Here is a 13653-nt window from a genome sequence, read left to right as displayed (position 1 = left end):
AGTGACGACCCACCAGCCGGTAAGCCAGCTTGTTAATCACCCCTTATTGTGTGCATTCACAGAAGACCACGCAGAAGAAAGACGGGTTACTTACCTGTAACCATGGTTCTTCCAGTGGTCATTCTGTGAATTCACACAAACCCGCCTGTCCTCCCCACTATCCGTCACTGTGCATCTGGCAATCAATTTACACAGGCCTGTGGTGGATAAATGGAACTGAGGATTGGGCGGGCGGAGCATGCGCAGTATAGGTACTACTAACAATGTTTCTCTTTCCAGAGCTCTAGAAGATTCCGAGAGGACCAGCGCAGGCGCTGACTTAACCCCTTATTGTGTGAATTCACAGAATGACCACTGGAAGAACCATGGTTACAGGTAAGTAACCCGTCTTCTCGAAAGACTGTGGTAACGTGCTCTGCATTGAGGACTTGGAACAGCGTCTGGTGTGGCTGAGGAGGCCAATTCAAGAGTTGCAATCTCTTCCACACTGAAGACAAATCCAATCTGTCCCCTGTCCAGCTCCCTGGTTTTGCTGCTTTTGTGACTTCCTCTTTGCCTTGGCCTGCTGGACAAGGGTCTCTTCAAATTGGGAGAGGCTGTGATGTAACGCCTGCCTCCAGGCTGAACGCTCAGATGTCAGAGTTTCCCATCTGTTGAGGTCTATTCCTAAGGCCTTCAGATCCCGCTTGCAGATATCCTTGTATCGCAGCTGTGGTCTCCCTCTGGGGCAATTTCCCTGCACTAATTCTCCATACAGGAGATCCTTTGGAATCCGACCTTCAGCCATTCTCACAACGTGCCCAAGCCAGCGTAGACGTCGCTGTTTCAGTAATGTATGCATGCTGAAAATTCCAGCTCGTTCTAGGACTACTCTGTTTGGAACTCTGTCCTGCCAGGTGATACCAAAAATCCGTCGGAGGCAACGCATATGGAAGGTGTTCAGCTTCATCTCCTGCCGGGCACAAAGTGTCCAGGACTCACTGCAGTACAGGAGTGTGCTCAGGACACAGGCTCTATAGACCTGGATCTTGGTATGTGTTGTCTGCTTCTTATTGAGCCATACTCTCTTTGTGAGTCTAGAGAACATGGTAGCTGCTTTGCCAATGCGTTTATCCAGCTCGACATCTAGAGAGAAGGTGTCAGAGATGGTTGAGTCAAGGTACACAAAGTCATGAACAACCTCCAATTCTTGTGTGGAGATAGTAATAGAGGGAGGTGAGTCCACACCCTGGCCCATGACTTGTGTTTTCTTCAGGCTGATTGTTAGTCCAAAGTCTTGGCAGGCCTTGCTGAAACGATTTATGAGTTGTTGGAGGTCTTCAGCAGAGTGGGCAACAATGGTGCATCATCTGCGAATAGGAAGTCCCGCATGCATTTCAGTTGGACTTTGGTCTTTGCTTTCAATCTAGAGAGATTAAAGAGCTTTCCATCTGATCTAGTCCGGAGATAGACACCTTCTGTTGCAGTTCCAAAGGAATGCTTCAGCATGATAGCAAAAAAGATCCCAAAAGGGGTTGGTGCAAGGACACAGCCCTGTTTCACTCCGCTCCGGATGTCAAAGGGATCAGATGTTGAGCCGTCAATAACTACAGTGCCTTTCATTCCATCATGGAAGGACCTGATGATGTTAAGGAGACGAGGTGGACATCCAATCTTAGGAAGTATTTTAAAAAGGCCATCCCTGCTAACCAAGTCAAATGCTTTTGTAATATCTATGAAGGCCACTAAGAGTGGCTGTTGTTGTTCCCTGCATTTCTCCTGCAACTGTCAGAGGGAGAATACCATGTCAGTGGTGGATCTATTAGCTCAAAATCCGCACTGTGATTCTGGATAGTCTCTGTCTGCAAGCACCTGGAGCCTCTTCAGCACAACACGGGCAAGGAGCTTCCCTACAACGCTAAGAAGAGAGATGCCGTGGTAGTTATTGCAGTCACCCCTGTCTCCTTTGTTCTTGTACAATGTGACAGTGTTTGCATCCTTCATGTCCTGTGGTACTCCACCTTCCCTCCAGCAGAGACAGAAGACTTCATACAGTTCAGTGGTGATGATCTCCTTACAGCATTTCAGCACTTCAACAGGGATGCTGTCCCTTCCAGGTGCCTTGCCAGAGGCGAGGGAATCCAAGGCCGCTTTTATTTCTGCTAAAGTTGGTTCGCTGTCCAGCTCTTCCAAGACAGGCAGGCACTCGATGTTATTTAATGCTTCTTCAGTTACTACATTCTCTCTGGAATATAGCTCAGAGTAGTGCTGCATCCAGCGTTCCATCTGCTGTGCTTCGTCCTGGATGATCACACCTGTAGCAGACTTCAAGGGAGCAGATTTCTTCTGTATTGGACCTAAGGCCTGCTTGATGCCGTCATACATTCCTTTGGTGTTACCTGTGTCTGCTGCTATCTGGATCTGGGAGCAGAGCTGAAGCCAGTAATCATTGGAGCATCTCCTGGCAGCCTGTTGGACTTGGCTACGAGCAGCTTGAAGAGCTTGCAAGTTGTACTCGCTAGGACAAGCTTTGTATGCTGCTAGAGCTCTTCTCTTATCCTCGATGGCTGGCATTAGCTCCTCCGAGTGGGCTTCGAACCAGTCAGCCATCTTTCTGGTCTTCTTGCCAAAGGTGCACAAGGCAGTGTTATAGACAGTGTTCTTGAAGTGTTCCCATCGTTCAGGTGCATTTGCATCAGCCGGGCCTGGAAGGGTTTCCTGAAGCGCTTGGGCAAATTCCTCCACTTTTCTTTGATCGCGAGTCTTGCTGATGTCAATACGTGGTCTTCCTTCCTTTTTCGTGTGGTATACTCTCTTTGTTCGCAGTTTTACTCTACTACACACCAGGGAGTGATCAGTATCACAATCAGCACTCTGGTAACTGCGTGTGATTGTAATGCTAGGAAGGCTAGAACGTCTAGTGAGGATTAGATCGAGCTGATGCCAATGCTTGGATCTTGGATGTCTCCAGGAAACTTTCTGTTGCAACTTTGTATTAAAGAATGTGTTGCTGACACAAAGACCATAATAGCAGCAAAACTCCAGCAAGCGTTGGCCATTTTCATTCATCTTTCCAATGCCAAAACGGCCTAGACAAGTGGGCCAAGAATTATGATCAGCACCAACTCTAGCGTTAAAGTCTCCAAGAATGAATAGTGCCTCTCTTTCAGGGACTTTTTTGATAGTAGCTGCCAGATCGTCATAGAATTTGTCTTTCACTTCTGTAGTGGCTGACAGTGTTGGTGCATATGCACTAATGAGGGTTACTGGTCCTGCTGATGAGTGGAGCTGCAGAGACAGGATTCTTTCACTCCCACAGTAGGTGGAACAATGCATCTCAGAAGAGTATTTCTGACTGCAAAGCCAACACCATATTCCCTGGTCTCATTCAATGGTTTTCCCTGCCAGAAGAATGAGAAGTTTTTCTCTTTGACAGATCCCGAGTCTGGCAGTCTTGTCTCTTGCAGGGCAACAATGTCCATCTGCAGTCTACTCAGTTCCAAGTTAATGACAGCTGTCTTGCGCACATCGTCTATTTCTTGCAGGTCGTTAGGAAAGCCGTAGTCAGGACAGCGAGGGGTCATTGTCCGTACAATCCAGGTGCCCAGCTTTAGGGCAGAAGTTTTCTTACGATTGTTGCATGGTGCACGGTTTTCGATCTGCTTGTCGGGTTTGACCCTAAACCCCATGCACCCCGTGAAGTTAACAGACCGTGGCGAGGTAGCACCTTACTGGCTGGGGGCTGCCCAGCTTAAGGCGGGCGGTATCTACCTGGTGAGGTGCAATGACCTCTCCCACCGTCAGAAGTAGCCCCTGGCGTCATGCTCTACGCCAATTGAGCATAGACTTATAACCGGTAACTGCTACTTCCCGTGTTGTTTCGACGCTGTATGTGAAGCTGGAGTATCCTCTCCAGAGCACGAAGCCTGGGTAAAATAATGTGGAGGATAGGCTGTTACCCAAGCAGCAAATCCCCCCTCTCCACGTCGCTGAAATGGTCCAGTGGAAAGGCAAGAGCCAATACAACTGGTTCCAGCGATGTCGCAGGAGTTGCCAGAACGACAGGAACTGCCTCCGGGACTCCGGCTCCGGATTTTTCCTCGAGGTTATCTCCTGAAGCCTTTTCCATAAGTGGATATAGCCACAAGGCAGTGGAGGTTTAAAATCGGAGTTTTCCTTCTCCTAGATGGGCTGCCTTCCAGGGCTGACGAGCCCCACCTACCCGGCCTGCTAATACTGTGGAAGTATTACTTCCACAGAAGAATAAGCTTATAGAAATAGGCAAGGTGGTGTCTCCCATATAACATTTCTACCTGGGAAAAAGTGAGATGCAAATATCTAGAGAACAATGTAGGGAGTCAAAAGATAAAAAGAGCAACAGGAAAGTTTGGCCTTGGAGTTCAAAACGAAGCAAGGCATAGGCTAATGGAGTTTTATCAAGAGAACAAGCAGGTCATCACAAACACTCTTTAACAACAACACAAGAGGCGACTGTACACATGGACATCAACAGATGTGCAATACCAAAATCAGATTGATTATATTCTCTGCAGCCAAAGATGGAGAAGCTCAATACAGTCAGCAAAAACAAGACCTGGAGTTGATGGTGGCTCTCATCATCAGCTTCTCATAGCAAAATTCAAGCTTAAATTGAAGAAAGTAGGAAAAACTACTGGGCTAGTCGGGTATAATCTAAACCAAATCCCTTATGAATACACAGTGGAAGTGAAGAACAGATTTAAGGAACTAGATTTGGTGGACAGAGTGCCTGAAGAACTTTGGATAGAGGCCTGTAACATTGTACAGGAGGCAACAACAAAAACCATCCCAAAGAAAAGGAAATGCAAGAAAGCAAAGTGGCTGTCCAACGAGGCCTTACAAATAGCAGAAAAGAGAAGGGAAACAAAATGCAAGGGAGACAGGGGAAGTTTTCAGAAAACTGAATGCAGACTTCCAAAGATTAGCAAGGAGAGACAAGAAGGCCTTCTTAAACGAACAGTGGAAAGAAATAGAAGAAAATAATAGAAAGGGAAAAATCAGAGGTCTGTTCAAGAAAATTGGAGCTATTAAAGGAACATTTTGTGCAAAGATGAAGATGCTAAAGGACAAAAATGTTAGGGACCTAACAGAAGCAGAAGACATCAAGAAGGGGAAGCAAAAATACACAGAGGAATTATACCAGAAAGATTTGGATGTTCAGGACAACCCAGATAGCGTGGTTGCTGACCTTGAGCCAGACATCCTGGAGAGTGAAGTCAAGTGGGCCTTAGAAAGCTTGTCTAACAACAAGGCCACTGGAGGTGATGGCATTCTAGCTGAACTATTTAAATCTTAAAAGATGACGTTTTTAAGGTGCTACACTCAAAATGCCAGCAAGTTTGGAAAACTCAGCAGTGGAGGGAAGATTGGAAAAGATCATTCTACATCCTAGTCCCAAAGAAGGGCAGTGCCAAAGAATGCTCCAACTACCGTACAATTGCACTCATTTCCCATGCTAGCAAGCTTATGCTCAAAATCCTCCAAGGCAGGCTTCAGCAATATGTGTACCGAGAACTCCCAGAAGTACAAGCTGGATTTTGAAGGGGCAGAGGAACTAGGGACCAAATTGCTAACATGCACTGGATTATGGAGAAAGCCAGAGAGTTCCAGAAAAACATCTACTTCTAATTCATTGACTACGCAAAAGCCTTTGACTTTGTGGACCACAGCAAACTATGGCAAGTTCTTAAAGAAATGGGAGTGCCTGACCACCTTTTTGCAGTCCCAGTGTAGGGATTGCTTGATGTTTATTTTTGGAGTTTTTTTGGTTTGTTTTTGCAGCCTTCGGGCTTGCTCTGTTTATTTTTGGTTGTTGTTGTTTTTTTTAAAGTCCCAGTGCCTTCCGATGGGGCTTTCTATTTTATTTTTAAAAAATTTGGCATTTTTTTTACATGCTGGAACAGATCCATCCCATTCCCATCCATTTCAATGGGAAATGGTGGTTTGACTTACGAGCATTTTGACGTAGGAAAACCATTCTGGAACGGATTAAGTTCGTAAGTTGAGGCACCACTGTACAGGTGTATCTTAGTTTATAAATTTAATGCGTTCTCCGGTATGTTTGGTATTGCAAAAAATGTGCAAACTGAAACGTGGTTTCCCATAGGAACTCATGCACAGGGTCAGTGCTATAAACCTCCCAGGCACAATGCATCCTGGGAAAACTTGCTTCATATTGCAAAAAAAATTGTAAACCGACGCATTATTTTCAATGGATTTTCTTTCGTAAACCTAAAATTACGTTAACCCAGTGTGGCGAAATGCCAACAGGTGACATCATTCCTGCCTGTCCATCATAGAAGCTCAAAAGGGAGGAGCCAAGGATAGGGCAGGAGGGGTGGAGCTAGAGAGACAGTTGGAGATGTGGAATAGCAGTTAGGGTTTAGGAGAGAGAAGAAGAGGGTTAGTGAATTGAGCTGAGAGAGTTAAGAGAGTGAATTGAGAAAGTTAAAATATGTTGAACAAGTAGGAATGAAATTATAAGTACTATAAAATAGATATTGATTAAAAGTATATAGTAGTTCAGAATAAAAGTACTTGCAACCCCATACATAATCAAATCCTTGGTAATACCTATTACAGTTCATACGTGATTTACCTTTGTGATTTACTTGACAATAAATGAATATTTGTTACTCAAACCTCTGATTCCTAAGTTCTATAAACCTTAGCTTTGGCAGCACACATGTATAGCATACATAATCGGTATTAGGAGGATAATACCTGGTGGCAGCTAGAAGAGAAAAGGGTGTGAGACTTTGTGAGGGCCAAAATAAACAGGGGCAACAATGTTGAGTGTCACACTGAAGTGTTCGTAAATCGAGCTACGCATGTAAAAGCTAATAGTGAAAGACTAAAAGCTTCTACGTCAAATACTCATCCCCTTTTCCTAAACCTCTCAGATTAAAATCAATGAAAAATGTGAATCCTGAAGGAACAGCAGAAAATGCCAGGACTATTAAGTTTAAAGAAAGAACTGTCCACCTCTTAAAATGAAGAGAACCTCAGGAAAGCCTAACCCTGATCACATATAGAACTGGGTTACTTGGAAATCTATTCTATTGGGGTTATGTGTAACTTCTAGTTGTACCTTGTAAACAGTTACACTCCAAAGAAAAATGCAGAAGAGTCTTCAGCTGATGTTAACAATTTCAAAATATAGTGTGCTCACATCCTGTTGCACCTGGATACCATCCTTTGACATAACATTGTAAATGAGGGACAGGTTCACAAAACAGTTTCCAGGTTTGCAGAAATTATCAGGCACCTGTAGCAGTGATTAATTTTGAAAGCTCACATGAAGCACCAATGAAAAGCCACTTTCTAGTTCATGAAATATTTCCATTTGTCCTTCCTTCCTTTATTAATTTTTTTTCATTCATTCATTCCAAATGCTGCTAACACAAGTCTGTTTTAATATTATGAGTTTAATATTTCTTGTGTAGGTTTATTTGTACTATTTTAAATTAATCTTGGTAAACAGCCTTGAGTTCTAATTTTGAGGGGAAGATAATAGAAATAAATAAAAATATTTATTAAACTATTTGTATCTCACCTTGTGTCTGAATTCTAGCATCCTACAAGTAGCACAGCTTAAAAGTGTTAAACAAATCAAAATAATGTAAAATAATTCAACAAACATGCAATCCAGTAAATTAAACCAGGCTGTGAGCACTAGGTCTCTAAACCTGAATAAACATTTCAGTTTTATCTTGGCATCTTAAGTACCGGTAAATCAACACCCACAACAGTTATGTTTCTAAGGGGAGGATGTTTCACAACCAGGGTGCTACAGCATGTCCCATACTATATTCCATGTCATGTACTGTTCCCAGCAAGATTTTAATGAGTGTATAGGGAGATGAGATACCTCATATATTAAGAACCCAAACACAAAGTTAATTTTGAGAAAGACAAAATGGCCATCTCATTAACAGAGAAGGGAACTAAGTTTTCAGTTGAATTGCTGGCACGGAATTCCCCCAGAGTATTCAAGAATCCCTCAGGTACCATACTGGGCCTTGCCATCTTAACTGCTCCCCTATTGCTGTAGGGAAGATCTCCTACTGTCACTCCAGACTGCATGAGGAATTACAGTGGTGCCTCGCAAGACGAATTTAATTTGTTCCGCAGTTAATGTTGTCTTGCGAAAAATTCATCTTGCGAAACGCATTTTCCCATAGGAATGCACTGAAGTCTAATTAAGGCGTTCCTATGGGCAAAAAAAGTCAGGATAGAGTCAGATTTGGTTTACAAACTGTTTATTAAGTGCTCTTTAAAGCCATACATATTGTGCAGATGATTTCAAAAATTTCAATCAAAAAACTTTAGCTTTTTAAACATCATAAAAAAAATTTAAAAATCAGCAAACATGAGGCAGGAACATCTGCCTTCACATTCGTCTTGCGAAGCACAGCCATAGGAACATTCGTCTTGTGAGTCATCAACCCCATCGCCAAAACCATTCATCTTGCGAGTTTTTGTCCCACAAGGCATTCGCCTTGCGAGGCACCACTGTATATGTCCATAACAATGGAGTCATTGAATCCTCCATCATCTGCCCAGCAGCAAAAGCCAGGTCTCCGTTTTATGTCATGCCATGTGCATTAGGCCAACAAAGTATTGAGATAGTCTCATGGTTCCTTTGGTGGTCATGAATTCTTCAGCCAGATCCTTTCCTTTACCTTACTTTTATTGAATTTATACCGTGCCCCTCGAGACAAAGTCTACTTGGGGCGGCTTACATGAATAATAAATCCTGTATAGATCCTGTAAATAATACCTAAGAAGAAATGTTGCTCTTCCCCCAAACTGAGTCTTAGAATCTTTCCATACTACCTCTGAGATAATCTTAGGCAGATCCAGGCAGATCTTACAGAAATGTGTATGCTTTTCTGGCAACAGAAAGAACAAATAAGTTGTTACAATGGCTCTTTGCTGTGAAATTTTTAATCTCTACTAGCCAAAGCCAAGGTGTGAGCAGACTAGTGCTGGCATTGAAAGGGGAATACGTAAAGCAGTTGTCAGAACCAATTCTTTTTGCAAATGCAGGAGTAGGATGATGATGCCTTTATTGAACTACTTAAAAATCACACATATTGCAAGCTTTCATGAGAAAATTCTCCCTTCTTCAGGCTGCAGTTTTTATGCACTGTCCATGAAGGGATGGTGCACAGCCTGAAGAAGTGAATTCTTTCTCACAGAGCTTGCAATTTGTGTGATTTAGTGTTTCAATAAAGGTATCATCCTAATTCTGCATTTGTGTAATTCTGAACCACCCGGCCTTTTCTTAATCCTTTAAATCAGGCTTGTCCAACCTTGGCCCTCCAGATGTTCTTAGACTACAGCTCCCAGAAGCCTTCAGCACCACCTCTGCTGGCCAGGATTTCTGGGAGTTGAAGTCCAAGAACATCTGGAGGGCCAAGGTTGGACAAGCCTGCTTTAAATATTTTTCACAGGCTTCCACACACAATTAGTAAGATTATTTTTCTGGTAGGAAAACTGAGCTATAGTTTAACTACAATTATGTGTCTTCCTTGGTTAGACAGCAGAGTGAGTTAGGTATCTGGCTACAGAGCCAGAGGTGAGAGTTCCCCAGCGTGCCTCCAGGAAGAAGATCCAGCCTGTGTCATCTTGGGCAAGCTGCACAGTTCTCGAGTGCCCCCAAAAGAGGGAAATGGTAAACCATTTCTGAGCACTGTTACATCTGGAAGGGTTGCTGTAAGTTAGAACTGACTTATCAGCACACAAGTATTGTTAGTATTATTATTTGTAATTGCCTTCTGTGCTTGCTTAGTTTTTACTGGGAAAATAGAAATGCACCTTACCTCATGTTTTGACATTTTATTCTCTTGATTTATAGATACTGGCTTGGGAGATTCTGTGTGCTCCAGCCCAAGTATTTCTAGTACCACAAGTCCTAAGCTGGACCCTCCTCCTTCCCCTCATGGAAACAGAAAAAAGCACCGCAGGAAGAAAAGCACAAGCAATTTTAAAGCTGATGGTATTTCGGGCACTGCAGAAGGTAGCTTTTTTTCCTTTTCCTTCCCCCCCCCCTTTCTGTTTTTTGTTGTTTTTCTTGAGGCATGGACTGTTATTGTTGGCATGCTCCCTGTTCCTCAATATTAGTTCTCATGTTGCTTTGAATTTTGTTGGGTTTGCTGTTATTGTTTTATGTCCTGAGACAATAAAAATAACTGTCTCTATCATCTCTCAGAGACAAATCCAGCTTTGAAATGTAACTGACTACAGTATTTTCATCTGTCCCCTGTAAAGTTAAGGCAGCAGTTCTCTGTCTACCTAACCTCCCATGAATGAAGCAGAAATAATTTACTGTACAATAGAGAGCAGGATTGCAATCTTGATGTTAAACTGTCATGTTTTTATCCCAAATAATGTTTTTGCACTGTGTATTATTTTCTATATAGTAATTTTAGATCCTATACTTTCCTGTGATAAATTTTATTCATATCACCTCAAGCTGACTTTATTCTACAAGTTAGACACCAAATGTTTACCTTCATTCTTACATGGGTAGGAACAGATCTTGTTATGTGATCTAAACTGTTGAACTGAGGATTCAGTCATTTATACTTATAGTATTGCTGCTGTTGAGAAATATTTGAAGTTACAGTTGTAGCTGCAGCCTCCACTGCTGGGTCTAGCATTTGACTACAGCTGATGAGTATAACGTGATGTTTTTTCCTGAGAAAGACACAGGCGGTAGAACACTGGAGATCACAAGGGGGTGATCCAGAGATACTGATGGTTTGAGGAAAGCTCTTACAAGTAATTACTGTAGATTGATAAATGGTGGAAAGCCATCACAAGAGGATTGCTGATGGCTTTTGCAAGATGCTCCAAATTTCCCATAGTGTATTTAGTTTTTCCAAACGTGTGCGCTTCTTAGGAAGGCAGTTACCTTTAAGAGCACAGGGACTGGCAGGACCTACTGTGTTAGCCAGAACTTCATGTGTAGATCTTGCAATCTCATTTATGTGACTGAACGCAGATGGCTAGGATATTATCCGTTGTACATAGATAAAATTATATCCTCTTAAATCACACATACCTCAGAAATCATAACTGTGCAATATTGGCCAGGTAATTGTAATAAATACTGAGTAGACAGTTTAACTTTGAACTGTATAGCCCATCTGACATATCAGTAACTGGGTGAAATCAATCAGTTCAAATACTGTAGAAGCTAAGAGAGAACTTCCCGGTTTATAAACTTGGCATCTTGGAGTACCTTATAGCCAGAACCCAGAGAGCAACCCCTGACATAATCCATTCCACTAAAATATTCTGTCCTATAATTTCTATAACCGCCATCTTGAAGGAGTAACTAAAGAAAGCAGAAACATCTTTAAAAATTAAAATATTTTAATTTTTCTTCTGTTTCTTTAATCATTCTGCTAAGTGTACATTTTAAGTGATCAAGAATAGATTTGTTTGAATTGCTGTTCAATGTTTTAAAAATCATGCACTGAATTTTAAAAGCACAATTTTTAAAGCATTGAAGAACTAATAATGTATTTGTGTGTTTATATGGTAAACTATATTTGTATTAAAGCATCTTTATTGTGCTTAAGATTCTGGTTCCCAAATTTGAAGCCCCATATGTTACTTGACTGCAACCTCCAGAAGCTGTGTTATCCAGAACTCAGCTGCCTCCGGCTTCTTGATGCTGTGGTCCCAGAATGTCCGGAGCCTTATGTTTTGGAACTACATGTAGGTTGGTTAGCTGTTTAATTGGTTGACTGATTTAATACGTCACTTTTCTCCCCACAGGGAACTCAAGGTGGCTCATAATCAATTAAAGCAATATAGTAAACATAATTCAAATTAAAACTTGCCCATCTCAATTCAATATATATAGCATACCATAATGAACTTCTCCCTGTCTTAGTCAATTAAAAGTCTGCCTAAGACTGCAGGAGGAAGGACTGGAGGGAAGAGGTTAAACTAATCTCCTAATTTTTGGAATTAGATGATTTACAACAATAAACTCATGCAACAGAAATTCATACTCTTTTTTGACACATTAAAAGCACCAGTGTTTTGAGGGACATTACGACAGCAATATCTAAAAAAAAATGAGATTGTATTATATTTGCATTAATAAATGCATCCACTAGCATCATCAGTTATTAGAATCTTGTTGGATTAAATAAATATTTATATTTTTCCTGAACACGAATAATAAAAGTTATTTCTGTAGTTTAGCAGTTGTTTTCTGCACATCAGAACAAGAATAGAGAGGCTTCTGCACTAAGGGAATATAAAGAATGGCAGTTCACATAGCTGACCTTGAAAGCCTTGGCTAGAAGTGGTGGGAGGGGCTGTCATATCGGGAGAAGCATTCTTTGAGATCTCAGGCTATGGAGAGCTTTAATGGATTGATAAGCCATTGCAATTGCACCTGAAACCTGCACAGTTGATACAGCATCAGTTGGAAATGCTCTTTTCCTGTGCAGGAATAGATGAATGGGCGGTGGGGTGGAGCTTAGAACTGTGTTCATGGGCTTAACCAGCTTGGCAAAAACATATTGCCACTCATCAGTCCATTCTTTCAAAATCTCATCTTTTCTCTTTTGGAAGCCATGTCCATTTTGCTCATACCTTTGTCATATTCTTTATCTTCTAACCAGTCTTGGAATGAAGCAATCCAAAACTCAGAGCTATCCTTATTGATGAATACTTACTAGTATTGCTTAATTTTGTTTCATGTGCATGAAATATAATGCATAACTTGCATATTTTTCTGCTTAATCCCCACTGTTGTTCTATGCTATATATAAATAGGTTTTCTTCCTGCTTTGCAATTAGAAGGGCTGTTTAATTTTGGTGTGTATCTTATGTCAACATCATCCAATAAATCTGTGTTTGGAAAGCCTCAGTGAACTCAGCTGGGCATACAGGTACAGCTGCATTTGGCATTTTAATGTGACATGGTGACACTATACCCTTGTCAAAAAAAATCCAACCACCAGCTCACTCATCCCTACCTCTTTCTTTACTCCCCAAACACCCTACTCTGGTGTAAAAATATTCTGCTTCCCTCTCCCCTTATATGACTTATGAATGCATCCCAAATTTGGCATTGTGGTAGTTTGTAGTACTGTGGCATGAAGGTTTTGCTTCCTTTTCCATTTTAAAATATTCAGCTACAGCATAGTCTTATTGGTCATTTCCATAATTTTAAATTGTGACATGGAAGACAATTTCTTTCAACAGGATAGTTACAGGTGTAATGAGCTGCTCTGGAAACTCAATATGTCAGAACTGATCAGTAAACTCTACTCACTTGACAGATTTTAGCCACAAGAAGTCATAGTCCGGCAACAATAGGTTGTAACAGAGGAAATTAATTCAGTGAGTTATTCTTTTGTTTGATTCACTGCTCATATTTATGACAAGTTCTGAATCTGATGTAAACTCAGGGCTAAAATAATATTGAAAAAGATAGTGAGTAAGCAGTAGTGGATTGTACCACCTTACATTCCAATCATAGTTTTCTAGGCTCTTGACACAAAGCTAATTGGTGTCAGGACTGACCTGAATCATTATAGAGGAGAGGGATGGGCAGTAGACAAACAAGTATATTTGAGCTTAGGGTGAAAATGAAGAAAG

General features: G+C 41.6%; 1 protein-coding gene across 11 annotated transcripts in view; it reads left to right on the top strand.

Moving 5' to 3' along the window:
- Positions 1-13653, top strand: part of AGAP1 (ArfGAP with GTPase domain, ankyrin repeat and PH domain 1) — a 528918-nt gene that overhangs the window by 356085 nt on the left and 159180 nt on the right. For all 11 annotated transcript variants that reach the window (XR_013537918.1, XM_072977375.2, XM_072977373.2 and 8 more), the window contains one exon: positions 9881-10042. Coding sequence is in view for 10 of the 11 variants with exons in the window: in XM_072977375.2 (XP_072833476.1) it covers positions 9881-10042 (162 nt within the window). In the remaining variant the exon portion in view is untranslated. The remainder of the gene's footprint in view (positions 1-9880; positions 10043-13653) is intronic.

The sequence above is a fragment of the Pogona vitticeps genome, chromosome 1 (assembly GCF_051106095.1).
Source record: "Pogona vitticeps strain Pit_001003342236 chromosome 1, PviZW2.1, whole genome shotgun sequence".
In the NCBI taxonomy this organism is placed as follows: domain Eukaryota; kingdom Metazoa; phylum Chordata; class Lepidosauria; order Squamata; family Agamidae; genus Pogona; species Pogona vitticeps.
Note: the sequence above shows the minus strand (reverse complement) of the source record. Positions and strands in the feature narration are given on the sequence as shown.